Source organism: Nomia melanderi, chromosome 6 (assembly GCF_051020985.1).
Source record: "Nomia melanderi isolate GNS246 chromosome 6, iyNomMela1, whole genome shotgun sequence".
Classification (NCBI taxonomy): domain Eukaryota; kingdom Metazoa; phylum Arthropoda; class Insecta; order Hymenoptera; family Halictidae; genus Nomia; species Nomia melanderi.
Window position 1 is genome coordinate 2,115,762 of NC_135004.1, and position 25,452 is coordinate 2,141,213.

General features: G+C 45.5%; 2 protein-coding genes across 12 annotated transcripts in view; one reads left to right on the forward strand and one right to left on the reverse strand.

The window, feature by feature from the left end:
- The window catches only part of LOC116427506 (uncharacterized), a 191,833-nt gene that overhangs the window by 68,906 nt on the left and 97,475 nt on the right, over positions 1–25,452 (forward strand). For 4 of the 5 annotated variants that reach the window (XR_012998780.1, XR_012998778.1, XR_012998779.1 and 1 more), the window contains exon 4: positions 21,269–21,342. Coding sequence is in view for 2 of the 5 variants with exons in the window: in XM_076368366.1 (XP_076224481.1) it covers positions 21,269–21,331 (63 nt within the window). In the remaining 3 variants the exon portion in view is untranslated. Of the gene's footprint in view, positions 1–21,268; positions 21,343–21,417; positions 21,829–25,452 lie in introns of those variants that run through there. The other variant, XM_076368365.1, reaches the window with a different exon arrangement.
- Positions 3,989–25,452, reverse strand: part of InR-2 (insulin-like receptor-like) — a 138,233-nt gene continuing 116,769 nt past the window's right edge. For 6 of the 7 annotated variants that reach the window (XM_076368354.1, XM_031977698.2, XM_076368351.1 and 3 more), the window contains 8 exons: positions 19,658–19,766; positions 16,705–18,069; positions 15,906–16,171; positions 15,314–15,676; positions 14,494–15,032; positions 13,502–13,994; positions 13,171–13,415; positions 3,989–12,924 (listed from right to left, as the gene is read on the reverse strand). In XM_076368354.1, the coding sequence (XP_076224469.1) occupies positions 12,270–12,924; positions 13,171–13,415; positions 13,502–13,994; positions 14,494–15,032; positions 15,314–15,676; positions 15,906–16,171; positions 16,705–18,069; positions 19,658–19,766 (4,035 nt within the window). In that variant the 3' untranslated portion in view covers positions 3,989–12,269. Of the gene's footprint in view, positions 12,925–13,170; positions 13,416–13,501; positions 13,995–14,493; positions 15,033–15,313; positions 15,677–15,905; positions 16,172–16,704; positions 18,070–18,379; positions 18,551–19,657; positions 19,767–25,452 lie in introns of those variants that run through there. The other variant, XM_076368356.1, reaches the window with a different exon arrangement.

Here is a 25,452-nt window from a genome sequence, read left to right on the forward strand (position 1 = left end):
TTAGGAATACTTCGTTGTTGTTTTTGATTATTTATATTCAAATTCTATTCGGAGGGAACATACGAAACGGAACTATTAGTGCCAACCATCGGTAAAATAGGTTCCTAATCTTACGTTTTAAGTTCAAGATGTCGGGTGACTTGAGCCCCGAATCTCTTCAAGACACTAAAAATAATACATTAAGTTGTTCGTGACGTTCCACGGATCCTTTGCTTGAAAACATTTATTAAGAGAACGTTATCACTGTTCGAATGAAAGCTACCAGCTTCAACGATCTCTTATTCGCGAGAATTAGATTCTACAAGGAAAAGGGAGATTTTAGTTAACTACTCAACACGTTACAAAATAACCTAAGCTAAGAAGAAATTAATGTGACAACAAATGCCTGAAATAAATTTCTAACAAAAGATCCCGGAAAATAATTTCTACCAAAAAATATTAGGTTGCCTAAGAAGTCTTGTCGCATTTTTAGTTGAAAGAAAAACATCATTACGTATACTAAAACTTCATTGAACTAGGCGGTGCGTATTTTATTCGAGAACTTTTTATAGCCTATTAGTTTACCGATTAGCAATATTTATTAGTACCTTACGATACAGACGCCACAGTGGAAAATAAAATGACAAAACTTTAAGCAACCTAATAAATGTAACGAAAAACATTTATGTCAACAGTGTTTGAAAAAAATGATTCGAATAAAAAATACCTGTATCCACTAAACCAGCTTTAAAAAAAACGTCTATCGACGACTTGTATGGAAACGTAACCCCATCGGAACGTGTCAGGGTGATTCCCAGGACAAGAGCCGACGACAGTACTTTCCTCTGGTAGAGGACAGTGAAAGCGACTCGCGAACGAAAAAGAATTTCTCGGAAAAATTCTGCGCTATCCTCCGCTTTCCAAAGCTCGAGCGCGAGGCGTCCCAAGCGATCGGCAATTACGTTCCGCAACCTTGTTTCCCAAGAAAGTCGCAATTTTCGCGTTGCACGGGCACGCGACGCGAGTCTCGGGTTAAGATGAACAACAGAGTTGCAAAAGGAGGCGTGATCGTTTGAGACGATCATTCCGCGCAGTCCCGAGAAGGAATTTCCTCGCTTCGAGACAAGTATCCACGTCGGAAACGGCGTCGCTGCAAGATAATTGGGCGCGATGTGCTCTTGGAGGTTCGCGGAAACCGCCGAACGAGGTTAATAACGCTTCTGACAATACACCGTGACAGTTGGAAAATTCTCAAAGCCGCGACGGTTTCTGCGCGACGAAATATGTAATTGGTCACCTAAATAATGAGCCTCATTGTTCGTGGAACACTTGAAAAGTTTTGAAGTCTCCCAAGATTTCAAATTTCTCACATTTCTTTTCCATGTTCAAATCTCTCATGCTTTCTAGGTTTTTTAAAAAGTTTTACAAGTTCAAAAATCTTTCAGGTTCTTTAAGTTTTTCCAATTTTTCAAAATATGTCAGTTTTCGAGTTTGCTAAGGTCAGGAAAGCAATTTTTTTAATCACACTTTTCCTTTTGTGTTCTTCTTCAATCGTAATATCGTCGAAGAACATTTACCGACGTTTACCGCGAAGATAGCTTTCATTAACACGTCGGAACACCAATGACAATCGTTTCAATGAATGTTCAAAGCAGTGCGGAAACATTCTTAGCAAATGGATTCACGTCCTTCCCAGTATTCGCAGTCTTCTTAAGACACTCTCTACCTTTCTAACATCATATAAACATTATTAAATAATATTGTCTACAAAAAGAAAAAACAAATGTATAGAGTACGTAATACTGATATGGGTCAAAAGCGACCCGTCGTTAGCTTGCCGTCACCGGTTCCGACGAATCGTTCAAAGATCAGGACAGGATGCACCGCAGGTAGGAGACGAAGACGTCGATGAAATCCTCTGGTGTCCGCGTTTCGCAAGCTTTTTATTGACAAATAAATACGACAATAATGTATATACAAAAAAAAAGAAAAAAATAAATAATAGGAAAAACGTTCACCCGTCTTACGAACAAGTCAATGGTCACATCATGGTGCCGTTTACCACCGCGGGAATCGGGCAGCGAATTGCGCGCGACGCGATGCGACGCTCGTGTGATCTTTTCTCTGTCGTTTTATCAGCCGAACGAACGAGAATCATCGACCGGCAAACGAAACCATCGGCCCGTGGCACGCGCGCGCGTTAGGACAACGGAAATTCGATCGTGAAATCCCGATGCGATTCGTGAACAAAAAAGAGAAAAAAAAGAAAAAGAAACAAAAATATATCCGCGTTCTCTTAGACAACGCGCCGGTTTTCGTTGGTAAAAATAGGGGGAAAACCGTGGGAACGTGAGGAAAAAGGGGTTGGGAAGAGGGGGCTGGCGGAGGAAAGTTCGCGCCCGTGAAAACTTTCCCTGTCGCGATCGGGCTTAAATGTAACAATACTAAGAATTACGATAATTCTAACAGTCGGATAATAACAATACCGCGATACCTTTCGTTAAAATATCTCTCGACTCTTGCTTGTCCTTTATGCAAAATACACATTATCGGCGTAGAAAAACCTCCTCGTTACAAGATCCCTATAAAAAGTGGAATCATTATTCTCCGGGGGAAGTGGGTCGGCACTCTTTGTCCTTCCTTCTTTTTTTCCACCTTTTTCCGTTTTTTCCCTTCTGTTCTATTCATTTTCTTTAACCGGCTAAAAGAAACTGTTCTCTATTCGCGAGGTGCGGTTGGTACACGATCTGTCGATTGGGAGAACGGAACGAGAATGACAGAGTGAAACGACGCTGAGGATTCGGTGAAAAAGGTGGCGATAATGGAAAGGGGGAAGAGGGGCGAGATTACGACGATAGGAAGGAAGAGACACTGGATATTCCCGTCTTCGTTGAAATTCATTGTCCTGCTTCTGTCTTTTATGTGCCGCGTTAGCGACGTCTCGTCAACGCCCGAGTACCTCGGCGAGTTCTCGTTTACGTGGACCGTTTGTTTTCCCTGATAGGTGATTTCCCGTTTATCTGCAGATCGGACACGGAGCTTGAGCAATCTAAGTATTGAGCAGTTGTCCGAGAAGTCGATTTTCTTTCCTTTTTTGGACAGAGAAATGAGGAGTGGAGCTCGATGTGCGGGCAGTGGGTCGAGGGCGAACGAATGCGGGGGAAGATGAACGGGTCGCGGTGTGCAGGAAGAAAGGTACTGGAGGAACCTCGACAGCTGCGCGTTGATCGTGGCGTTTCTTAGACCGTGTGGCAGAAATGATTTGTGAAACAGTACGGTTGTTAGATATAATTCAATTAAATTAACACTCGGACAAGGATAATCGTTTCTATCAACGCTCAAGCTCCATTGCAAAGATTACAAAAAACAATTATATATTAATTTATATTGAGTAAGTAAAGGAATGGTATATTAGTTATATATTAATTTAATTATAATTTTTATAAGTACTTCGAGAAGGTTGAATATATTAAAAGAAATCAAAACTCCAGTGGAAATGCTACGAATCCGAATACTAATGAATGCAATCACAAAGAATCGAATACGACAGTTTCTTACTAAAGAAATAAAAGAACAGACGTTGATTTAATATTACAAATAAATACCATCCAAAAATCGATTTGTCATCGTTGATTGATAAGTCAGAGTTGAGGATACCGAGTTTCGTGCAACTACTGAGGTTCCGCCACAAACGGTCACGCGAGGAACTCACGATCCTCGAGTATGAAGCCGGTAGGAAGGGATGCGTCGAGTTTCGCCCGTCTCTCGCGCAGTGTGTACTCGTGTACGCGTGTCAGGACGTCCGCGTATGCGTGGATACGTATTATATCAACCTAATCCTAAAGAACGCGAGTGTCGTGAGGAAATCTTAGGTTGCTCGTGTCTGTCTCTGCGTCAAGCCTACGAACTAAAATCGCGCGTGAAATTGCAGGCTTTCGTCAGTAGGAAGTGAGAGTGAGAGAAAGATAGAGAAGCAGAGATAGATAAATAGAGAAAGAGACGGGGGGGGGGAGAGAGAGAGAGAGAGAGAGAGAGAGAGAGAGAGAGAGAGAGAGAGAGAGAGAGAGAGAGAGAGAGAGAGAGAACATAAGAAAAAGAAAACAAGAAACGACACGGAATAGGAACAAGAGGAGACAGTCCTCGACGCGATGCGTAATCGTACCTTATCAATTATCTAACGCGTTCCTCGTCAGACGAGAACGCTGGAGCGCCTACAAACTAAAAAAAAAAATCGATGTCGGAACCAAGAAGGTTGCGTTGGGCGGACGCAGGAACAAAGGATCGGGGGAAGGAACGGGACACGAGTTTCTGGCTCGCGACGCCTAACCGCTTACGAAAGATCAAAACGAGAAATTTGCAACTCAGCAACAACGAAAAATAAGAAAAAGAAAAATAAGGAAAAGTCATCTTCGATGAAAATCCATTTACGAGAACGAACACGCGTATCACTCGCGGGCCGTCCGTTTGTCTTCGACGCGACCCATTTCAGCCTTAAGGGTAGCTTCTATGAACAAACGCGACGAAACGCTCGGCGTTCGGAGAGGACAATCGGGGAATGGGGTTTCTCGTCTATCCGGCGAAAGGTTCGCGACGCGCACGCCGCGATTCGGGGGATAGATAGCTGGCGGTTGCGTAAAGCCGCGTGCGCACTCGCAAAGCCGTTAACGAACAGCCTCGAGCAGCTTCGGAGCCGGCTCTCGCGACTGGTTCGCGATTTCGAGCCGAAGAAACAGCAGAGGAAAGCGAAAGAGCCCGGGGCTCTTGTTTCCCTCTCGTGTGTATGCTCCGCGCGTGGGAATGCGGCTTAACGCTCGAAAAAGACTCGTTTAAACGGCCGCGCGACGACACCGCCGCGGATCGTCGTCCTCCGGCGATCGATGAGCGATTCCGTGGCCGCCTTTAAGGATCCAGGATTCCGAGAGAAAGATCCCCTGTCTCGACGAAGTTTCTAATCCCGATCAGAAAATTTCTGTCTCGATCGCTGTCGTCTGTTTCGCTCATAACGCACACGCGCTCGTCGTTTTACAGATACTCGCGCGACAATTCGATCACACTTATACACACCAAGCACACCGACAACACACGTACACACATCGACACGCGGATTTGCGTACAATCGTTCTCGTTCACCTTACGCGTACCTTAACGTAACTTGATTCTTCGGTCCTTAATATACATGCATGTATATGTATATATATTATAATATACACATATATAATATATATATATATATTACACGATCTCAAAACTATATAGGCCTAAGAAACTTCTTTCTCGTAGCCACGAGCCATTTCGCATGATATAGAGAGAACTCGTCGCTTCGTAGGAAACATTTTCTTCTGGTTAATCTTACGATGCCTTACGCATACGGCGCGCGTGTACAGGGTGGCCGCGGAGGAAAGCGTCCAGGAACAGCAGACCTGTGTCGTTTATCGTTTAACCTTTCAACTGTGGAGCTAACTCGCGGAAAATGCGCTGCGAGTCCACTGTGACGAGTGAACTCGCGCCCACAGTAAATGCACGTATCTGTCGCGTTTTAATCTACATGCGTGACTCTCATGTATTCTCGTAGTAACGAGCTGACTCGTACGCAGCTGACGCATTAAACGCTGCGTCAGTGTCAAATTTAAGGAATAATATTTGATAAATCATACAGTACGAAACAATTTGTACGTGTCCATCGCAAGAAATTTCGTTGAACCATTGCAGACAAAAGACTTTTTCTGTTGTGTCTTGCCTACGTAGAAACGTGAGTTTTCCATTTAAGCGACGTCTAAATGGAAAAGCAAAGCGAAAAGAGCTCTGCGTTTAACGTTTAAAAGTGTTAAAGGGTTAAACATCTCCCGAGACAGTCGGTGTTCATTCGTTAGTCGACATTGTTTCGCTAGCCCCTTGGACTAAGGGAATATCGAGGACCGCGCAGCCCGTTCACGCGCGCCTCGTTACAAAGTATGCATACGGTCTAATGTTAACTGTTAATCCGTGGTTTACGCTAAATACTTCTGAATTACGAGCGAGGCTTCACATTGTTTTTTCGTAATATACAACAACTGGACCGCGCGACCGAGCCGGTCCGCGCGACCCGTCTTCATCCCCTAACGAGTTAAACGTGGAACGATGGGGAGCTGCGGTCCTGGCTGCTTCAGAGGTCGAAGCCACCAATCGGGACCGCGAATGGGGATTCTACGCTGGAACTACCTATTTGAAATGACTGACGTCTGTGCTTCTTACGAAATTTATAACAGCACAATTTTGCACATTCCTGGCTCTTATTCTTGAACGTTCGCGATCAGCGTCAAATATTCGTAACATTCAACATTTTGTATCCTGGGCGAAGAAAATAAAATGACTTTTGCGTATGTTACTGTTTAAAATTGTATTCGCATGATGTGTGAACAGTCAACGAGATGTTTGCCTTGAATCCTATTTGCAGCTTATAAAGACGATTTGTTGCATGTAATGAGGTATTAAGTGACTATGAAGATTGCTGCTGAAACGCTGGTCGCGAATCTGTTAATATTGAATGAGTGATGTTACTAATGTTGAACATTGTTTAGGGTATTAAATTGAAATTTTATGGTAATTGCGAAAGGAAAGATTATAATCAATCATTCGGACTGGTAGTTCTAGCGTTATGAAGATCGATTTCTATGCAACCTTACCTCGAATCGGTAACAGTTTTATACGTAGTCAGTATCGTGCTCGTCGTCAGCGGATTAATGTTTGGACACGGCAGGGTTGCATGGAGATCCACTTTAAATCTTACGCTAAGCGAGACTGTGAGAGCTGCGAAGGATAGAAGAAGCTTTCAGCCGTGGTCAAAGACGATGTAAGTACTCGAGCGATCGCGCGGCGACCATACCTGGCCGATCGATCGACGAGAATTGGGTAGATGGGGGTGAGGGTGAGTGATCGGCGAGGAGATCGCGCGCAGCAGTCTTCTTGATCCACGATCGAAATGAGAATTACTCTCGAACTTGGCACTTTGACTCGACGAACGAGGCGCGAGCGCTTCGAGGAGGCTTCGAGTCGAGGAGACGGCGATTCTTTTCCCGGTTTTCTTTGCTGGGCGACAAAATGACGGTTCGGAAATACTTCTAGAAACCTTCATCTGTAACTTGACTACAGATCCATTCATTTATTTTATGGATATTTTTGGAGTTTTGAGAAATTCCGATGGTCGAATTGCTTCTCCATTCTTTGAGCCCATTGGAAAAGTTCAATTTTACTGTAAATTTTGTTTTTTAACGAAAAGTTTCGCGAGCGAATTATATAAAATTTGGAATTAAAGTAACGTGAAAATTTTAAATAACCGAATAATTTCGCTGTCTTGTAATATTGCATTCGACATTTGTGTCACTGGAGTTTCGAGATTCTTAAATGTGTAAATGTGACATCACTCAATTCCATTCATCGCCCAATTCAAGGTTCTCCGATAACCTTTGCACGTGAATAAGGTATCCTGCGAACCGATCGAAGAATATCCACGCAAATCCACCCTTCCGCGGAGCTCCTGTCGCCGTATTCGCCCATGACAAGGGCTACGCGCCATTTTACACGATTCGCCTGTCGATATTTGGTCTAATTTTCAATTCTCATCACCGAAAATCTTATTTTCGAATGAATTCAACTTTACACTTCCAATCTTTAGACTCGAACAAAGTTGTATGTTATACTTTCGATACCTTTTACATAAGCCGATTATTTTCAATTGTACCAATTACAAAATACTCCATATATATATGATTGCATAGGATTAACACGAATTGCCAATAAAACAAGAAAATAAAAAATGATCGAAAGACGAATTAACTCGTTTCCCGATCGGTTGACAGGTGAATCGTAATCAGCTTAAGAAGCGTGCAAGTGACCCCAGTCACAGTTTTACTTTATGGCGGACCCGCGGCGACTCTCTGCTGCGTGCTTTGTACGATTCTCGTTGCTTCGACCTAACGTGTACGGGTAGTAATGTGTAAAGCGTTACAAACTGATCAGGTATTTCGTATTAGGTCACTATTGACCGGACAGCTCGCGGATGATTGCGGTTCTGCTGTTGCTCCGATTTCCGTAAAGCCACGAGTGAAAACTTGTGAATGTTGCTACAACGAATAACGTGTTAGTCTCTGGACCGTGCGAGGGTGGAAATTAACCCTTTCCCATACAACATCGTGTCAGACTCGCGAGGAAGATCTCGAACGGAAGTAAGACTAAATATGGCTCAATTCTTCGGAGTTCAAATGAAATACTATTTCTCTATCATCAATCGATTGTTTTTAATACTAGAGTACTATTAAACCAAGGAAAACTTCGGATTTCTTTCACTTACAATTATTAACCGTTTGAAACCCACCAGTTTTTGCAAAAACCCGTCGAAAAATGGCAAGCGGCGCGATCGCGCATCTTTCGCTTTCATTCGGACATTGAATTACGGTTTTCTATTTTTATAAAAACAAATTTTAAATAGCGCGATCGTTAGATTTTTCTAGTTCTAAGCGGGTAATAAGAAAAATAAAAATGAATAATTAAAAGGAAAAGAAATAAATAAGCATCATCTGATTCTATGAACAGATAGACTAGCACTTTTAGACAGTGTAACGAAAAAGCGCGATCATGTCGCTCGGAACTCAAACGGTTAAGAAAATGCAGCAAATTTTTTAGAAAAGCTAAAAAATGAAACAAATTATGGGGAAACTGTATTTCTTCTATTTCAATGAAAAACTCATTCTTATGGGAACACTCTTGAAATTTCCAATCGTCCCGCGCGGTTTCCTTCGAAGCAACAATAGACGTGTGCGAATCGACGCGAGAAAGAAACGAAAAGGGAAGAGTATGCGCGATCTACACCGGCGAACGAGGAAAAAGGGATGGAACAGAGAGAAGAGGAAAGAAAGAAGGAGGATGGCCTTCACGGAGAGATGAGAAAATATATGTAATGTATGTTACGTATGTATGTTAAAATGTATGGATGTATGTATACGTATATATGTATATGTACACACACATATGTGTATATATATGTGTGTGTATTATATGGAACTTCTACCATTTCGTTTCGATAACGTTAAACTTACTCAGCGAATTACGGGTTGTTAATAAAATGGGATTAGCTAATCAGTCTTTGTGTTAGAGGCTCATTACATATAGACTCAGCTGCGTATCGCATTGCTGCTGCTTGTTGCTGCTGTTGCTTGCTTGCTTGCTTGCTTGCTTGCTTGCTTGTTTGTTTGTTTGTTTGTTTGACGTTGCTCGTGGCTTGCGCATCGTGTCCTCTCCTCTCGCGTGCGTTCGACGCTTAAGAGTGATTCGACGCAGGCCACGCGCCGATCGGATCGTCCGTCGACCGATTCTCGACTCTCGCTACTGTCGAGCTAGAAACAACCAGTCTACGTTCTCTGTACTCGGAAGCGTGACGTATTTTGCCGCGTTGAAATCATCCGTGCTGTATTTGTTCATCAGAATTCAATGGAACCGCGTCCGAACGACGCGAATGTCAATCGAAGAGGTCATTAGAATGGTTTCATTCGTGATGTGACGATTATAGTGACGAGGAGTTTATAATATCCCGGAGTTTCTACTATAGTTTGCGTATTTTTAGGCAGTTGCACTTTATCGATGAGTTGATGTTCTTTCCCTCAGTTTCGTGTTGCTAACGGTCGATCCTTAGAATAGGCATTATTTCGAGTTGTTTGTATCTTCAAATTTGAAGGTTTTTAAATTTTGATATTTCGAGAATTTTCGATGATGAAGCTTTGATATCTGAAGACTCTGAAATTCTCAAGTTCTGACATTTTCTGGTCTCGAAAGTTAACACCAGCGTCAACCAAATACGATACCACTGAATTCTTATTACTTCTCCAGCACTGCCAGTAATTCCAACGCAATCCAGTAAGGATTAGACCGGGGCGGGGTGAGTCCTGTTTTCGAACGCCTTGAAGTTTTTGTTTCCACTAACAACGCGTGCTTCGTCTCAATTCTCCAGCCAGTTCGTTTCGCCCGCGTGTGTCTTTTTAGCACCAATGCAGTAATTTTTCTATTGCACGATTCTGGGAGAAGTTTCGCGGGGATCCGTTCACGCGGACGAACCAAAATATTCCGGAAGAGACGAGGCACACGCGGTACCATAAAAAATCAAATCGGAGACGCTCGATGCGTCGCCGACAAAGATTCCCAAAAAGAATCCGCTTTGTTGCAACGATGCGAAACCCTCTGAACCAAACATTTGTTCTGTTCAGCTTGCAAAGTTTTCAAAAGCCTCGGAAACGTCGAAGGTGCTTCAAGTTCGATCGTAAGACGATTCACCCCGTACATCCCGTCTCCGACACGAGCGCCGATTAATTTAATCTATCCACGATAGCACTCGAAGAAGCCTAAAATCAGGCGAGGCGGCGGCCGGCCGCGATGCCCATGGAAAATAGAAAAATCGTAGGCGAGAGTATGCGCGCGGCCGACCACCGCCCCAACGAAAGGAAGAAAGCCGACGTTTCCGCTTGTAGTCGGTACGCGCTGACAAACAGAGGCGCGTCTTCGAACTGTTCGTCGATAACGCGACGGAGCACGCGTAGTCAGACGTTGATGCTCGCGTGACCACCGATGCAACTGTCACTGAAAGTCTCTTCGCAAGTAAATCATCGAACTACAAGGAATTAAGACTAGCACTGTACCATTATCATACTTGTACACGGCAAAAAAGTGTCTTCCTTATCTACACTTAAAAATACACACAGTGTGTTACAAAAATATTCCAAGACACACAACTTGGCTTTCATACTCTAAATTTTCTGTAAACGATGATCGAAGCGAACACGCGCTACGCTAGAGGGTAGCTTCTAAACAACAAAAATGTACTGATCCTACAGGATACATTCTACCAAGCGTGAAAGTCAAAATATACCGATTCTCAAATAATTTTTATTACCAATTGTGCACGTCGATTATTCGTCAAGAAGCGATGCACGAACGTCATTCATTTTTGAAAGTGCGCTCGAATACTTCAGGTGCTAATTGTTGCAGTCGCATCGGTGTCATCGCCAGAGCCGACCTAACACGCGTGAAACGGCGAGCGAATAATTCATAACGTATAAATGTCTGACGCGGCGTAACAGTTCGCCGTCGAAGAGGAAATCAAATAGATGGCATTACGTTTGCTCGGGGGCGAGTAACTCGGACCGGCGAGCCGCGTCTTCGTTTAGTCGTCCCCTGTTTGGTCGGAAAACGCGTCAGGTTCGTCCGATTGTTCTCGTTACGCGCCGCGCTTCGTCTCGGTCTTTAAAAAGGCAGTGTCTGCTGTAACGGGGAGGTGGAGGCGAGTAAAACTTCCGCGGTAACCGGAGGACGGGCCACGCACCGCGACGAGGGATCCGTCGAAGTCGGGAGCTAATGGTTTCAAACAGACGCGAAATATTCGCAGCGGAATCGATGCGCTCGTTTTACACCAATGCAACAAAATTCGTGTTGGTACCTCGCCGCTGAACTGCGGATCTTTATGTTAATCCTTGGATTTTGAGAACGACCCTTTACTATTAGGCATTTAAATCGAATAACGCGTCTATTGTGATTTGAGCATTGCAGTATGCAACAACTGCTCAAAGATCGGCAGTCTACTAACGAGAGTTTCCGTTGCAAGTTTTAGACGACGACGATTCTATTGACTACTAAATATGTCGGTTGAATAAAATAAACCATAGTAGACACCTGATCCCGGTGCACTTACAAACCTCAAGAAATGACTAAGAAAGAAACTTTCCACAGACTTCCGCTCTCTCCTATATTATTGTCCACGTACCGGAAACATCAACTTAGGGGACAAAATTGTTACCTCAGTGTCAGCAACCCTCGGTCGAATGTCAGAGAACCTCAGAGTCCAGTCTCGAAGGAACAGTTTAGCGACCATTCCTCTCTATCAACATTCCGCGTCGGTCAAGGGTGGCCACGGTACGCGCGCGTCCGATCGAATCCTTAAAATACGAACTTACGAGTAGAACAACACCAGCAGTCCGAATCGCACTTTCCAGCATGTCCGGTCTCGGTACGCGTCGCTCGAGGAAGCCCGCGTCTGATCATTGTCGCGCGCTATCGCGCAGACACTGCCCTCGCTCGATCGCGGTGTACCCTGAACGAGTCCGCACCAGACTCTCCCGGATCGCTCTGTGCTTGACGCATTCGCCGCTCCACGTTCGTGCGTTCACGTTCCGCCGGCGAGCGACGGTCGGCAGCGATATTCCAACGAGGATGGAGTCGGCTGACCGGAGGAGCGTAAACCGCGACGAACACGAGCCGCGAACGCGTTAAGACTACGTCGTCGTGCTGCCTATGTACCCATTGTTCAGGGTCTCCGGTTTGTTCACGTACTCCGCAGCCTGCGCCGCGTTGTCCTTCTTGTCGATGGCTGCTTCAACGTCCACAGCATCGATCGGCGGGAAGTCGACTCGCAACGGCACCATCTCCCTCTTCTCGGCCGCGTTGAGGATCTCCGGGCTGCCGTTCTCGTAGTCCGGATTGTTGGCCAGCTTCGACGAGTTCGGGCTGCCCAGATAGCTCCTTTTCCCGGTGTTCCTCGGGCTGACCGACTTGTTGCCGACTGACAATTGACTCAGGTTACTCCTGGACGCGCTTTTCGCGTTCATGAACGGCGAGCTCTTCACCGACTTCAGGCTGTCCTCGACGAACGGCAGGTTCAGCGTGTCCTTGCCGGAGGCGACCGAGTCCGCGGACACACCGTCAAAGTCGTCGAAGCCTGCCTTCAACGGTATGCTCGACGAGTTCATGTTCCTGCAATTGCACGTCCCGCCATACGAGTCCAGCCTGTAGCGGGGGCTGAAGCTGTTCTTGCTGATGCTGCCGGGTTCGAAGCTCTCAAAGTCGCCGAAGTCCTGGCGCAACGGCGAGTCCTCCTCACCCTCCGCCTCTTCCTCCTGCATGTCTTGCAGGTTCGAGAGTTCCAAGTGTCTGAGAATAAAAAGCCCCGAATGAAACGTTTGAAGGAAAAGTGGAGTTTCGTATGTTAAGGGACGGACGGTACGGATAAGGAGTTGACAAATTTCAAGTTTACTTGAGGACTAATGTACAGCTATCCGTTTTTCAGTTGATTGTAATACGTTAGTGCTCATCCGACACGTTCAGATCAAGTGAGCTACAGTTCTTTGAATCGATTGTTAAAACTTGATCGAGTCTAACAGAAACATGGATGCTTACTCGTCGGACTGCGAGGAGTTCGACTTGTTCTGATTGCGTGCTTCGATCCCCTCGGCGCTATGATAGAAGCTGACTTGTTGGAAGCTCTTCTTGTCAGTATGGTCTAGCAACGTCGCGACGATGTCCATGAACGTGGGTCGTTTGGTCGCCTTGTGCCTCCAGGTCCGTTTCATCAGATCATACAGCAACTCCGGACAGTTCTCCGGCGGCTCCATCACTCTTCCGTCGATAACATACCGCAGAACCTGAAGAAAAGCGAGAGAAATTCAGACAATAGTGTCTTGCACAGTCATTCTCTCGAATCAATGAATCTAGACAAAAGCTGACGCACCTGGTCGTTCGATAAACCTTGATAAGGCTGGGACGCGAAAGTCACCATCTCCCACAACACCACGCCGTAGCTCCAGACATCGGAGAAGCTGCTGAATACGCCATCCTTCAAGCTTTCTGGCGCCATCCATCTGACTGGTAGCAGACCTTTGCTACCCTTCCTGTAGTAGTCCCTTTCATATATGTCCCTAGTCATCCCGAAGTCTCCCACTTTGACGGTAAGATCCTCGGCGACCATGCAGTTTCGGCAAGCCAGGTCCCTGTGCACGAACTTCTTCGTGGCCAAATACGCCATGCCGTCCGCGATCTCGATCGCCATCTGAAGTATCCGCTCCGGCCCCGGTTGCGGGTTCGCCTCGTCGCAGCCGTCCGGCCTGTGGCTCCTCAGGTATTTCTTCAAGTCACCGTTCGCCATCAGCTCCATGATCACCAGCGTCGGTTGGCCGCTGGTCACCACGCCTAGCAACTTCACCACGTGATGAGCATCGAAACCCCTGTCCAGAAGAACGTCGGTTACTTTAGAATCGAGAAATAATACACTTAGTTTGAACGGAAGATGTCTGCGTCATTATTTATCATTGTTCTTCTACTCGCTAGAATTTAGGACAGCTATGAAAAATATCAACAAGCCTAAATTATCGATCGATTACAGTGACATCTGTAACAAAGAAAGCAGAATCCGATAGAATCGAGGGAAACGGGGCGGTACTTTCCCCATTCTTTCGACAAGAGATATTTAACTATGATCAGTAGGCTACTTTATGTAAATTCAAATGTTTAAGAACATAATTACAGGAACAGAATAATGGTGGAAAATGATATTTCGTAATGAATGTTATAAACAGCACTACACTTTAGATGTTTTGTGTATTTCGTTATGTCGCGTGCATTCTGTGCAATTAAGCATTTCCAAGTTTCCTATAAATGTATACAAATCCGCAGGCTAGTGACCAGTTTTCCTTGGGTCACAGTGCCTTCAGCCTATTCTCTTACTTCATAACGGATGCCTCGTTGAGGAATTCGATCCGTTCCCGATCAGTGGCCACCTTGTTCACAGTTTTGACGGCGCACCGGACCACCGGCTTCCCCTTCACGATGTCCTTGGCTATACCCTCGTAGACCATGCCGAAGTAGCCATTCCCCAGCGGCTTAACCATCTCGATCTTCTCCCTGGGTACCTCCCACTCGTCCAGTACATACGGCATGCTCACGTATTGCGGGTTCACGGTCGCGATCAGAGTCGAGCTGGCCGCGTTCCTCATGAACTTCCTCTTGTAGACGTAGTACAAGAACAATGCTACCAGCAGCAGCATTGTCATGCACAACATCAGCCAGAATATCACCCAGAACGAGTTCAGGGTGTTACGTTCCTCGATGTAGAAGTACTTTACTTCCGTGCAGTCTCCGATCCCAGCGAGACTCGTCGCGCGAACCTTCACCGAGTAATTGCCTGCGTGCAGCCCTCTCAACACGTACGATTTTCCTTCTTTGGTGAAGTTACGCCGAGTGATACAGATCACCATCGGTTTGTACTGGAACAGAGACACAGCGAATCTTAAGTTTCTTTGATTTTCACGCTTCAGATCTAACTTCGGAATCGAATATTAAGATAAAAGAGAAGTATAACATTTTATTTCGTTTCTAATGAATACGAACGAGAGGCAGGACGAACGAGAATTCAGTTGAATATGATTAGTCTGAATATTTGTTATTTTCGCGAAGTGTAGCGTTAGTTGCTACCAAATTTTTCTATGAGCTACTGTATTGACGATTAAATCATTGATTAGTCAAATGAATGATCCAGTTCGCTCACGTTTTGTATGTCCACCCTCTTATACTCGATCTGATAGGTAACGATCAGACCGTTTGGTTGCGGCGGCTCGTCCCACTGTAGCGTGACGACCGTGAGGCTGTTGTTCTCGCTGGACTTGCTCGCCTTGAAGGATTCCGGCGGTATGTTGTCGGCACCCTCCAGTGGCTGAGTTCGGACGGTCCTCATACTCTTGGTGGAGCACTTCCTGAACGTGTCGTTCATTTCCTGGGCCCTGCACGCCTGCACCTCGATGCTGTAGACGGCGTAGTGTCGCAGGTTCTCCATCACGAACGTGTGATTTGTGCTCGGCACCTGCCGCTCAAACACTATGTAGCTATTGTTCACCTTTTTGTCTGCGAAGACCTAGACGCCCAAAAACACTCTAGTTACTATCGTTACCCTATCATTATCATTATAGCATGTTGAATTTTCATTCTCATTACACTTTATCATTTGGAATGACACTTTTGCACGATCCTCGATACTTATGAAAGATCAGAATCGCATAAGTTACAAATGACGCATTGGAGTTCAACGATACAACGAAGATAGAAAGCAAACGATCAGGATCAAGTTTCGTCGAGCATCTTACCTGTTCAGACTCTTGCCCGTTGAAAGGTGTATCGCCGACATCGCGTTTCCTTCTCGTTTTTCTCTTCACGTACACCTGGTTGTGCAGAGCGTCCTCGAACGCGATCGAGCTCGAGGCTTCCTTCTCCCGAAGCGACTGATCATTCTCGCGATCCACGCACTCGCAGGTGGTCGTCTCCATTGCGATCGTCCGCTCCTTCTCTTCCTCCATCCGCTTCTTCTCCTCCTCTTCCACCGAGATCGCCTTCTTATCAGTCAACAGCATTGCTGGTAAAAGTCAAGATCGATAATCGCTAATGCAAAAACAGTCTTACATTCCACTCAACGCTAGAATTAATCAGACGGGTTCAACTGACACAATCTACAATGTTTATTTGGCAAGTATTCAAATTGTGAACGCGCTTTTGCGAGAGAACATGAAATAACTTCGCGTCATTGTATATATAGGGTAGACACGATCAATCGGATTGAAATAATAATCCAGTCCACGTTTGTTGTATCGCAAATTATATTTCTCATTTTTTGTTTCTTATTTGCTAAAGGAAGATCAAAAATTCTTTACCGTTTGTTACCATTAACGTTCAAGTACTTTTAGTTCTATGATGTCAAACAGAAGATGGCCCGATTCGCTTGGGCTTACCCCACAAGAATAAAAGGCTCTCCAAATCTCAAGGAATGTTTTGTTCTAATTTTGCTAAACATCTAGAAACAAGTCACTGTAACTACTCGATAGTTCTAAATCAAGCTTTCCACCGAACCATCTACCCAAAAGTAGAACGAAAAGAAAGATGACCGCTTACGTTCGTAGCAGTAGTTTCGCTGATCAATGAAGTTCGGATCATCTGGTTCCCATCGTCCAAAGATGCGGTAGTGCGTCAAGTTCCCGTTCTTGTGCAACGGCGGCATCCAAGACATGTACAGGTCGTTGCTATTGGTTCTCCAGATCTTGAAGTTCCTAGGGACGCTGGGAGCCTCCGGCAACGTCCTGAAGTACGTCACTTTGCTCTGCCCACCGGATCTCTCGGTCGCGATAGTGTACGTCTTCACGTAGTACGCGTACTGCGTGTACGGTTTCAACTGAGATAAGTAATGCGAGTGGACCTTCTTCTTGCTGTCGTTCTTGTTCACGGACACGTCGTCGACCTTCCAACCGTCACCGCCGCACGCGTCCCTACCGTCGTACATCGTGACATTCCTGTTCGGCGCCTCGATGAAGTAAACCACGTAGCTTAGCAGCGACCTGGCGTCGTGATGGATGAACGGCTCCCACTCGATCACCGCGCCCCGAGGCGAGTAGTTGCCTACCCGAGTTTTCAGCTCGGTCACGTTGCATGCCATCTTGTCGCCGTTGCTGTTCGGCGCTACCTCGTAGTCCGTGAATGGATTCAGCCCGGCCTTCTCGCGGAGGGTCTCGATCTTGTACAGGCACAGCTTCGGGTTCATGTGGAAAAACACCCGGCCGGGCTGGCCTTTATACAGGATCTTCAGGTCCCCGTGGGTACTCCAGTCCCATAGTTCCTGCAGGTTCTGGTTGTCCATCACCTGCAGCGAGTATTTGGTGCTCTCGTCCACGTTGCCACCTATCAGCCTCAGTTTCTTCAGGAAGTTCAACGATATTAGGGGGAAGCTGCGCACGATCTTGAGGTAGCCGTTGATCTCCTCTATCGTGCTCAGGTTGTCCTCCAGCTCCTTCACGATATTCTTGCCCCCGCGGATTTGGATCTCCAGGCTGCCTGTTATCCGCGTGCACCCGCGAAGCTTCTGGGCAGACGCTATGCTGTCCACCATCCTGCTGGAGCACTCCTTCTGGCAGGGTCCCTCGCATTTCTTGCACGACGTCTTGCCGTTCACCTCTTCCTCCATGTAATCTGGCGGACACTCGATCACGCAACTACCGTTGAACGGCTTGTACGGGAACTCCTTCACGTTGTACGCCTCGAGAGGTTTCTCCATGCGCCGGCACTTCTCCTCGGTGATGCACCGGTAGTTCATGAACTCGAGGGTGCCGTTCGGGCAACGGTCCCTGCACTCGTTGTCCGCGGTCCTCACGTCCTTACACACCATGCAATCGCGCGCTGTGCTCCCGGTGCACCTGCCCATGCACGACGGGTGACAGCACTGGCCCATGTGGTCGCACGCGTTGTTCTCGCACTTGCGGTCGCAAACTGAAACGCGGAAAATGGATGGTTCGAGATTAATACACGGTTGATCTGCTGTTCTCTTTGCAAGCGTCTGGGAAACGAATATATGAGTTACCCATTGGCCAAAAGTAATCTCCACCGCTATTGCGAGGCGAAGAGATTGAAGTGCGCGGTTAAAAGAATTTATGTTATTTCATGGTACTAGACTCAATAATAAGGACATTCATTTTAAATGCAAAAAGTCGAGTTATTCGAATTTAAAACACTGAGCTGACCGACTTGGCCGATGAACCACTCAAATGTAATTGCGATTGTATGAATCTGAACGATTTACCTGTTGAAATTAAGCAGTTTCTTATATAGAAATTAACTGCCGACGGATTGGCGGCATGTTTTTCTATTGGTGCAACGGTTTTAATTGTGAAACGTGACGTTCTTGGGAGACATTAGTCCAAGCTTTGGGGAAATCAGGGTGTTTCAGAAATTTCTAGGTTTCTAAATGTTAGACACTTTTAGGAATGGGATTATTGTTGGGTTCCCTTGATATCATTGCACTCCGATTATCATCTTTATAACGTGGAAGTAGTAATGTATGCTACCACACAGATATAACCTTAGTAATCTCATAAGAAGTATTATAAAAAAAAAGATCCCTTGTCCTCTGTCTTTCTCTCCCTTTTCTCTTTTATTCGGATACAAGGCTCTAATTTAGAGCCATAGCGCCCACGAGTGAATCGCCCGCGGTGCCGGACGTTACACGCGTACACCGCCAATTTGATCGTGCCTCTTCTTCTCGAGACCGAACGATTCGGAAGGGACGGACCCCATTTTTCGCAAGGCCAGCGGATAATCGGATAATTTTGGAAGGAAGATAAGCATTCCGGGCAAATGCTTCTAACTGGACTGCGGAACATCATGCGAACAATATTTGCATAATTTATGTTACAGACCTTTGTGGACTACGAAAGTCTATACAGCTGTAATCATTTTTAAAAAAGGGGGGAACTGCAAATATCGTCCAATGTTTGGAATCTACGATCAAGATGACTAATCTGGATATTCTTTTGTATCGAATTTTGAAGATCGAATATACTCTAAATGCATAGAATCCACAATCTAACGTAAGAACTGCAAATCTTGCGTGAATTTTTATTACCAATCGGCATCAAAAAGTGGCCATCGACCTTTCTGAATTCTTTATCTCGTTTCAACCGCGCGATGAACTATTTGTCGACGGGATTTCGCGGACGAACGGTAGCTTTCCTGGACGGTCCCGTTTCGAGAGTTTCACGGGTAATCGATGATCGCGGTGCGTTTGCGTACGCGTAAAGTCGTTGAACTCGTCGACGTGGCCGCTCGCGAAACTCGAGATCCTCACCGCGTTGAATTTTCCGCCCCGGAATACATACATGAGTCTATCAACCGATAAAAGTTAGTGCTACAGAAAGAAGAACTGGTAGAGCCAAGACATGAAACTGGAAAACGTGCGTGAAACGAACTCCGTTGTCAATCGTATAAGCCTAATTCCTTTAACATTTAGAGGACAGATGTTTTTTCTTGAAAATTTCGTTTCTCGAATGAAGTCAATGCTATTATTTGCTTGAAGTATTACTTTGTTGGCAGTGTTGCTGGTTCCAACACAAAGTCTCCCTTTCCGATTTGGTCTGTCCTAGGGGGCAATGCTTCTCGCACACCGGGCAGCCGTTCTTCGGATTGTTTCCCTGTGAACAGAAAAGCCAAAAATCCCAATGAAATATAGAGGAGCTAATACGAATTGAACGACGAAGTTATATGTCGCTGCACCAACTACAGAATACGCCAAAGAAAAACAATTATCCATATTACTTCTTCATAGAAACAGTGGTTCATCGTTTCAAAATCCATTTCACACGGAGCATAAAGATTTGTGCAAAATTCTCAAACAGATTTTGCCGACTCTCCAAAGATTAATAATGAAATCCGTGTCCAATTGCATCCAATGCAGAAAGGGACTTTTTGAAGAAAGAACAACGATTCATATCATTGTTTCACAAAGACATTGTTTCCAAATACATTGAATGCAGAATTTAATATCTACAAGGTCCTTAAAGAGGTTTCACCTTTTTATCTAAACATTGATAAAGGGATGAATGGTCCATAAACTTTTCAGTCGTCCATATAAATCGCACCACTTCGAAATTCCCAAAGAAACGCGTATCTACTATAACCAGCACGGGTCACGTATTTCGGCAACGAACTCGGGCTCGTTTCCTCGTTAGCCACGCGTAGGGGATGAAAAAATTCCTTAACTCCCGCGGAGGTTATAGGAACCGGGGTCGGATCGATACGTCTGGCGCCTTGTATTATTTACTTTTACCAGCGTCGCGCTGTTTCCCCGCTCTGCCCCGAACTTTCATTTCCATATACACGCGCGGGTGGCTGGAGCGGGATCGCGATACGCCGCTCCCCGCGCGATTCTTGTTCCAACTTCGGCACCGCGTCCTCCTTTTATTTTGGAAACTGTAACGGAGAACACGGCAAAGCCCGTGATAAGTAGCGGTTTCGCTTGCCACGAAGGCAATCGCTCAAAAGGGGACATTCCACCATGGGGGAAAAATTGGCGAAATCGAATCTCTGTTTATTATTTGCCATTTTTGCGGCCACCATTAAGTCAAACGAACACGGAAAAGGTGGTCGGTCCGCAGACTGAGCGCTTTCGTTATTACCGTTGATTATAGCTGTTCACTGTGAAACGTATTGTACCACGTGCTGAAGAACATGGGCCTGCCAGCGTATGGCGCGAGTCACGCGATTCGTTTAGGTGGTATTTTCAGTTTACTTGGCAAAAAGCTTTGTTTCCAACGAAATTTGTAGTCATGAATGCTCCTTTACGCGATAGAAGAATTCGTTCGTCTCATTTTCTGTCAATTCACTGAGCCAAACACTTCCGAAGGAGTTTACCTTTGAGTACATTTTGCGCCGTGTTGACGTATCGACCTAGATAACGTTGACTTATTTGTCTACTGAAACTGCTAGTGTAGCGAAGCTTGCCAATAGATGGGTTTCACACTGCTATCAGCATCATTTTTAACACTTGGCAAATAGTAACCATTAGAATTTTCTCTAAAAATGGTAAACATTTAGCAAAATATCAGTATCGCGCATTGCAAAGGTACCCGAAGTCTCAGATATCAATGGAAACGTCAAAGACTCCCTATTTTACACTGTCTTATCCTTGTTTCAGAGCTGCGTAGATGGCACCGATGATTCACGATGGACTATAGTAATTCATTATAATGAAGGCTAGCCAACAGTCAGGTGAGTTCCTTGAAAATTTCTTATGACAGACAGCATCGGTCTCGTGGTAAACACGTCCACCCCGCGGGTTAACAGGTTGAACGTCAAGGGTGGCCGGCACCACGTGTACACGCTGCATTGGGCTCGAATCTAATTTTTCTCGGTGGCACGTGTAAGAGGTCCACGTGTCGGCCGAACTCCGTCGCAAGATTCCGGCTGGGGGTCGATCGGTCGAAGGAAGTTTCGTGACGGGAATCTTACGGAGGGGTCGCCGCGGCGTTTCCGATGTCGCGAGGTTGCGAAACGAGAACTCGACGGGCGCTTCGGGGGATAAAAACGCGCCGGAAAGCTGAATCCCGAAGTGAGAACTAATTTCCTTCAGGCTGAAAAGCCACGAGCATCCACTCTGCTTGAATTTTCTAGCGCGTCGACGGTCTCGCTAATTAACCCTATGACCTGGTCACGTTTCACGCGACACTCTCGCGATTGTTTTTTCATCCCGGGGGAAGGAAGCGGGACATACGTGGAACGAAACGCTTCTACGCATGACCGTGTGGATAATGCGATTCAATTAACGAGTATTAATGATTTAAAGGAAGAAAAAGTAATAAGTAATTTCTGGGTAGCTTCTATTTTAGTCTTGGACTCTAGGGACTAAGTAATAAATTTGTGACTGTAAAATCATTATTGTACAATCGACACATTATAAGATTAGCCTTCAAACAATTAGCACGTTAGTCGTAAAATCGGTACTTGTTAAATTCCTCGTACTATTAAATCAATTTTCTTAACCGTTTGGTTACGACAGAATGTCGCGTCACCGCGTATTTCTAAGTGTACAGAAATCATCAAAACACTGAATTGAACTAAATTAAACCGACCTAGAATAATCACATTTATATAATATATATGTCGTAACATATATTGTTCGCAACTTTCTACGCTAAATATGAAAGTATGTCATCATTTGTACAAGTACGACAACATTTGTCCTGAGAGGGTCAGACTATGTTTCCTGTCAATGATACTACGAACTAACTGAAGAATCGATAGCAACGATTTCGTCGTCACCAACGAGCCAGCTTCCTGAAAAAAATGGACGGAAAAAATCTAATTGGATGAGCGTAACGGCACGCGCGCAAAAATCACACGAGGTCGTTCGAAAGCTGCGTCGAGAGGCCGTTGACAACCACCGAACGCCTCCCTCATCGCGAACGGTCGTTAATTTGTAAAATGTAACGGCAGACCCTCGACGCCTCACGACCTCGTTATCGCACACGATATTCACGACACGAGTCCACGCACGCGACGCGTGGCGTCCATGCGTTCAGCCTCTTCAGCTCGCTGTTTCAAATCTCTACGATCGCTGCGATTCGCCAGTCATATCTGCTTTTCATTAGATAGAATCGTTTGTTCGATTTTATTGAAAGAAAAGGAGAACGAGTTAAATGAACGACTCATTGTCAGTGATCATCGTTGGTCAGTTGTTTAAAGTAAATGACTCGTCGGGATTATCTTATTATTAAGATATTTATTATCTTATATTATTATGAAATCAGCATAATACAAGAAACAGAAATAAATACTCTTCGTGTATTAATATTTCAACAGTAGGGAATTTATTCCATAAAATCAAGTTGGGTATCGGTATATTCTTTGTGTCACAGTGATCACTTGACTCTTGGATCACTGTCATTTTCAAATTGGATCGTTTGCTTCCCTGACCAGTGTGATTCCCGAATGAAAGACAGCATTCAGCAATTCGCACGATATCCGTAGTTAAGGTTCACTTTCAAAGGAACCGATTATTCCGATTACGGTGATAGAAAGATTCTCGCGAAACCGTTCCCAGAGTTACGATCTTTTGTCGACGCGCGGCTCCCGTGCGATCGACCCTTATCAAGTCCACGAAATCGCGTCGAGGAGCGCGTCTGGTGGATGCGGTGGCTTCTAACAAATCTGGGAGACGAAATAACAGCTTCACGTCGATGGATTGCTTCCCAAGTTAAAAGATTCGGATCTCTGGAGAATAGAGGCGTGCACGGTCTCGCGTTCTTCCTGACGATTATCGGCGATAGATTCTAAAGGACGATCGGGCGGCAAGATTAATTTCATTCGAACACCCGAAATGAAATGATCGAATCAATTCCAGCAACGCAGCGTTTCTCTCCATGACGCTCAACACTTTAACCTCCGCGTCGAGCGAATTTAAACGACACCTTTTATTATAGATGTAACAATTAATTTTCTGGTTAATACAAGACAAATCAAATTTCGTTGGATCTACGAGATGCAAGAAGATTAAAAGAACAATTCCTGCGATAATCTTGTTTTTTTCCTGTTAGTTTCTTTAACCCCTTGGCTACTGTTGGCGCTTAAAGGCGCTTTAAAAATCTGGTTTCGGTGTACTGTTGTAAAATGTTATTGACAATAGTTGCAGCAAAGCTCGCTTAGATCTGATGTAAGTGAATTCTAATTCAACAATTGCATCTTCCGTAATCGTAACATTAGTATAAACAGTATATAATCCAATAACATTTCACAAAAATATTTATACTCAAGAACTCACAAATCGAAGTTAGACCACTATTATTCTGAGCTACTCACATAATACAGCTTTTTATGATATTTTGAATATTTCAGAAAATCTTGGTCCGCGAAGGATCGGGAATAATGTCCAAAGGGTTAACGAGGGTAACGAGTGTAGAAAGGAAAGTCGGTCGCTAGCGAGCGTGACGAATCCCCGCGATAACCTCGCCAACTAGGATTCAACTTTTTCAGAGGGTAGATTGCTCTCGGACTTTTAATCGCTCGACGGAACACAGTGTTGCGACTCTTAAGCCGAGTCGGCGGGTAGGAACGCGATCGCCACGGTTGATCGTCACGCTTGCACGAAGGAACCTCCACTTCTACGTAAGATGGTAACGAGTCCTTATTAATGAGTCGTCTTTACTGAACACAAGGCGATATTCCTTCTAAAACGATTAGCGTCTGACTCTCGCGAAAATTATGAGCGCATTTATCGCAAGTTCGAACTTGACATTTGCTCCATCGCGTAAAGGAAACTGCTAATTTCGCAAATAATCTTTCCTGCAAGCAGCAATTATTCTGATTTCATGAATAGAATGCTACAGAACATCAACTATTCGTATCTGCTTCTACAACCCACTATCTATAACCTTTCCCCTCTTCTTGCACGCACGAAAACGATTCCACACAATTGCTAGAGATCGCTTGGTAGCTAGGCTAAGGAATATGGCTCTGATCGTGTAGTTCTCATCTCATTTACAATGCTAATTTTGTATTCGTCAATACGGTTACGCGTAACCAATTAGAGGTACAAAGAAAACAAACAGAAAAGACCCCTTGCCCGCTAGATATCATCTCCTATCGGTAGTCTACTGAGAGTCCAAATGTCCATTCAGGACTGTCATCCTCGCGCGTAAAATCCCAACGACTTACGAAGTCGATTCACTTCCCTCTCGCAGGGCTGACTCTCGTCCCGCGGTTGACCCGAAAGGGGAAAACTCTAGCAGAGGAGCGTATTGCCGCGGTCAAGATGACGATATTATTACCGCGGCGGCGCGAGGACAGTCGGTCTACGCCAAAAATAGGTGCCGGTCCGAGACGGGCGCCAGAATACGTGATTCTCTGATATACGCTGGAACTGGGAGTGACTTTATAACCGTAGGCCGAGGGGGTGACTCGAGGGGGATCGTCTAGCCGGAAGCAATCGGTCGCGCGAGCGGAGACGTCGCTGTCCGATGGGTCGGTCCAACGGAACGTGCGCCCCGCCGTGCCGGAAAATCTCGTCTCGTGTCCCGTCTTGTCTCGTCTTGTCTCGTTTGTCTCGTCTCGTCTCGTCTCGAATCGTCTCCGGCTCGACTCGTCTGGGGTGCGTATTCTCGGACAAAGAACTCCGGGAGAAAATAGCGCGATGCCTAAACCGCGCGACTGACTGGGTTGCCCCGCCGCACAAAGCGGAGCATCGGAGCGACACGACCAGCGGTTCGCGCACGCATTCCAGCCACGTCTAGCGCTCGCGACCAGCCAGGCCTCTGCGCCGGTGATCAACCTTTTTTGGATCCCTATGTCAACGCCTCCAAGATCTTAATGCCTCCTTTAGCATAT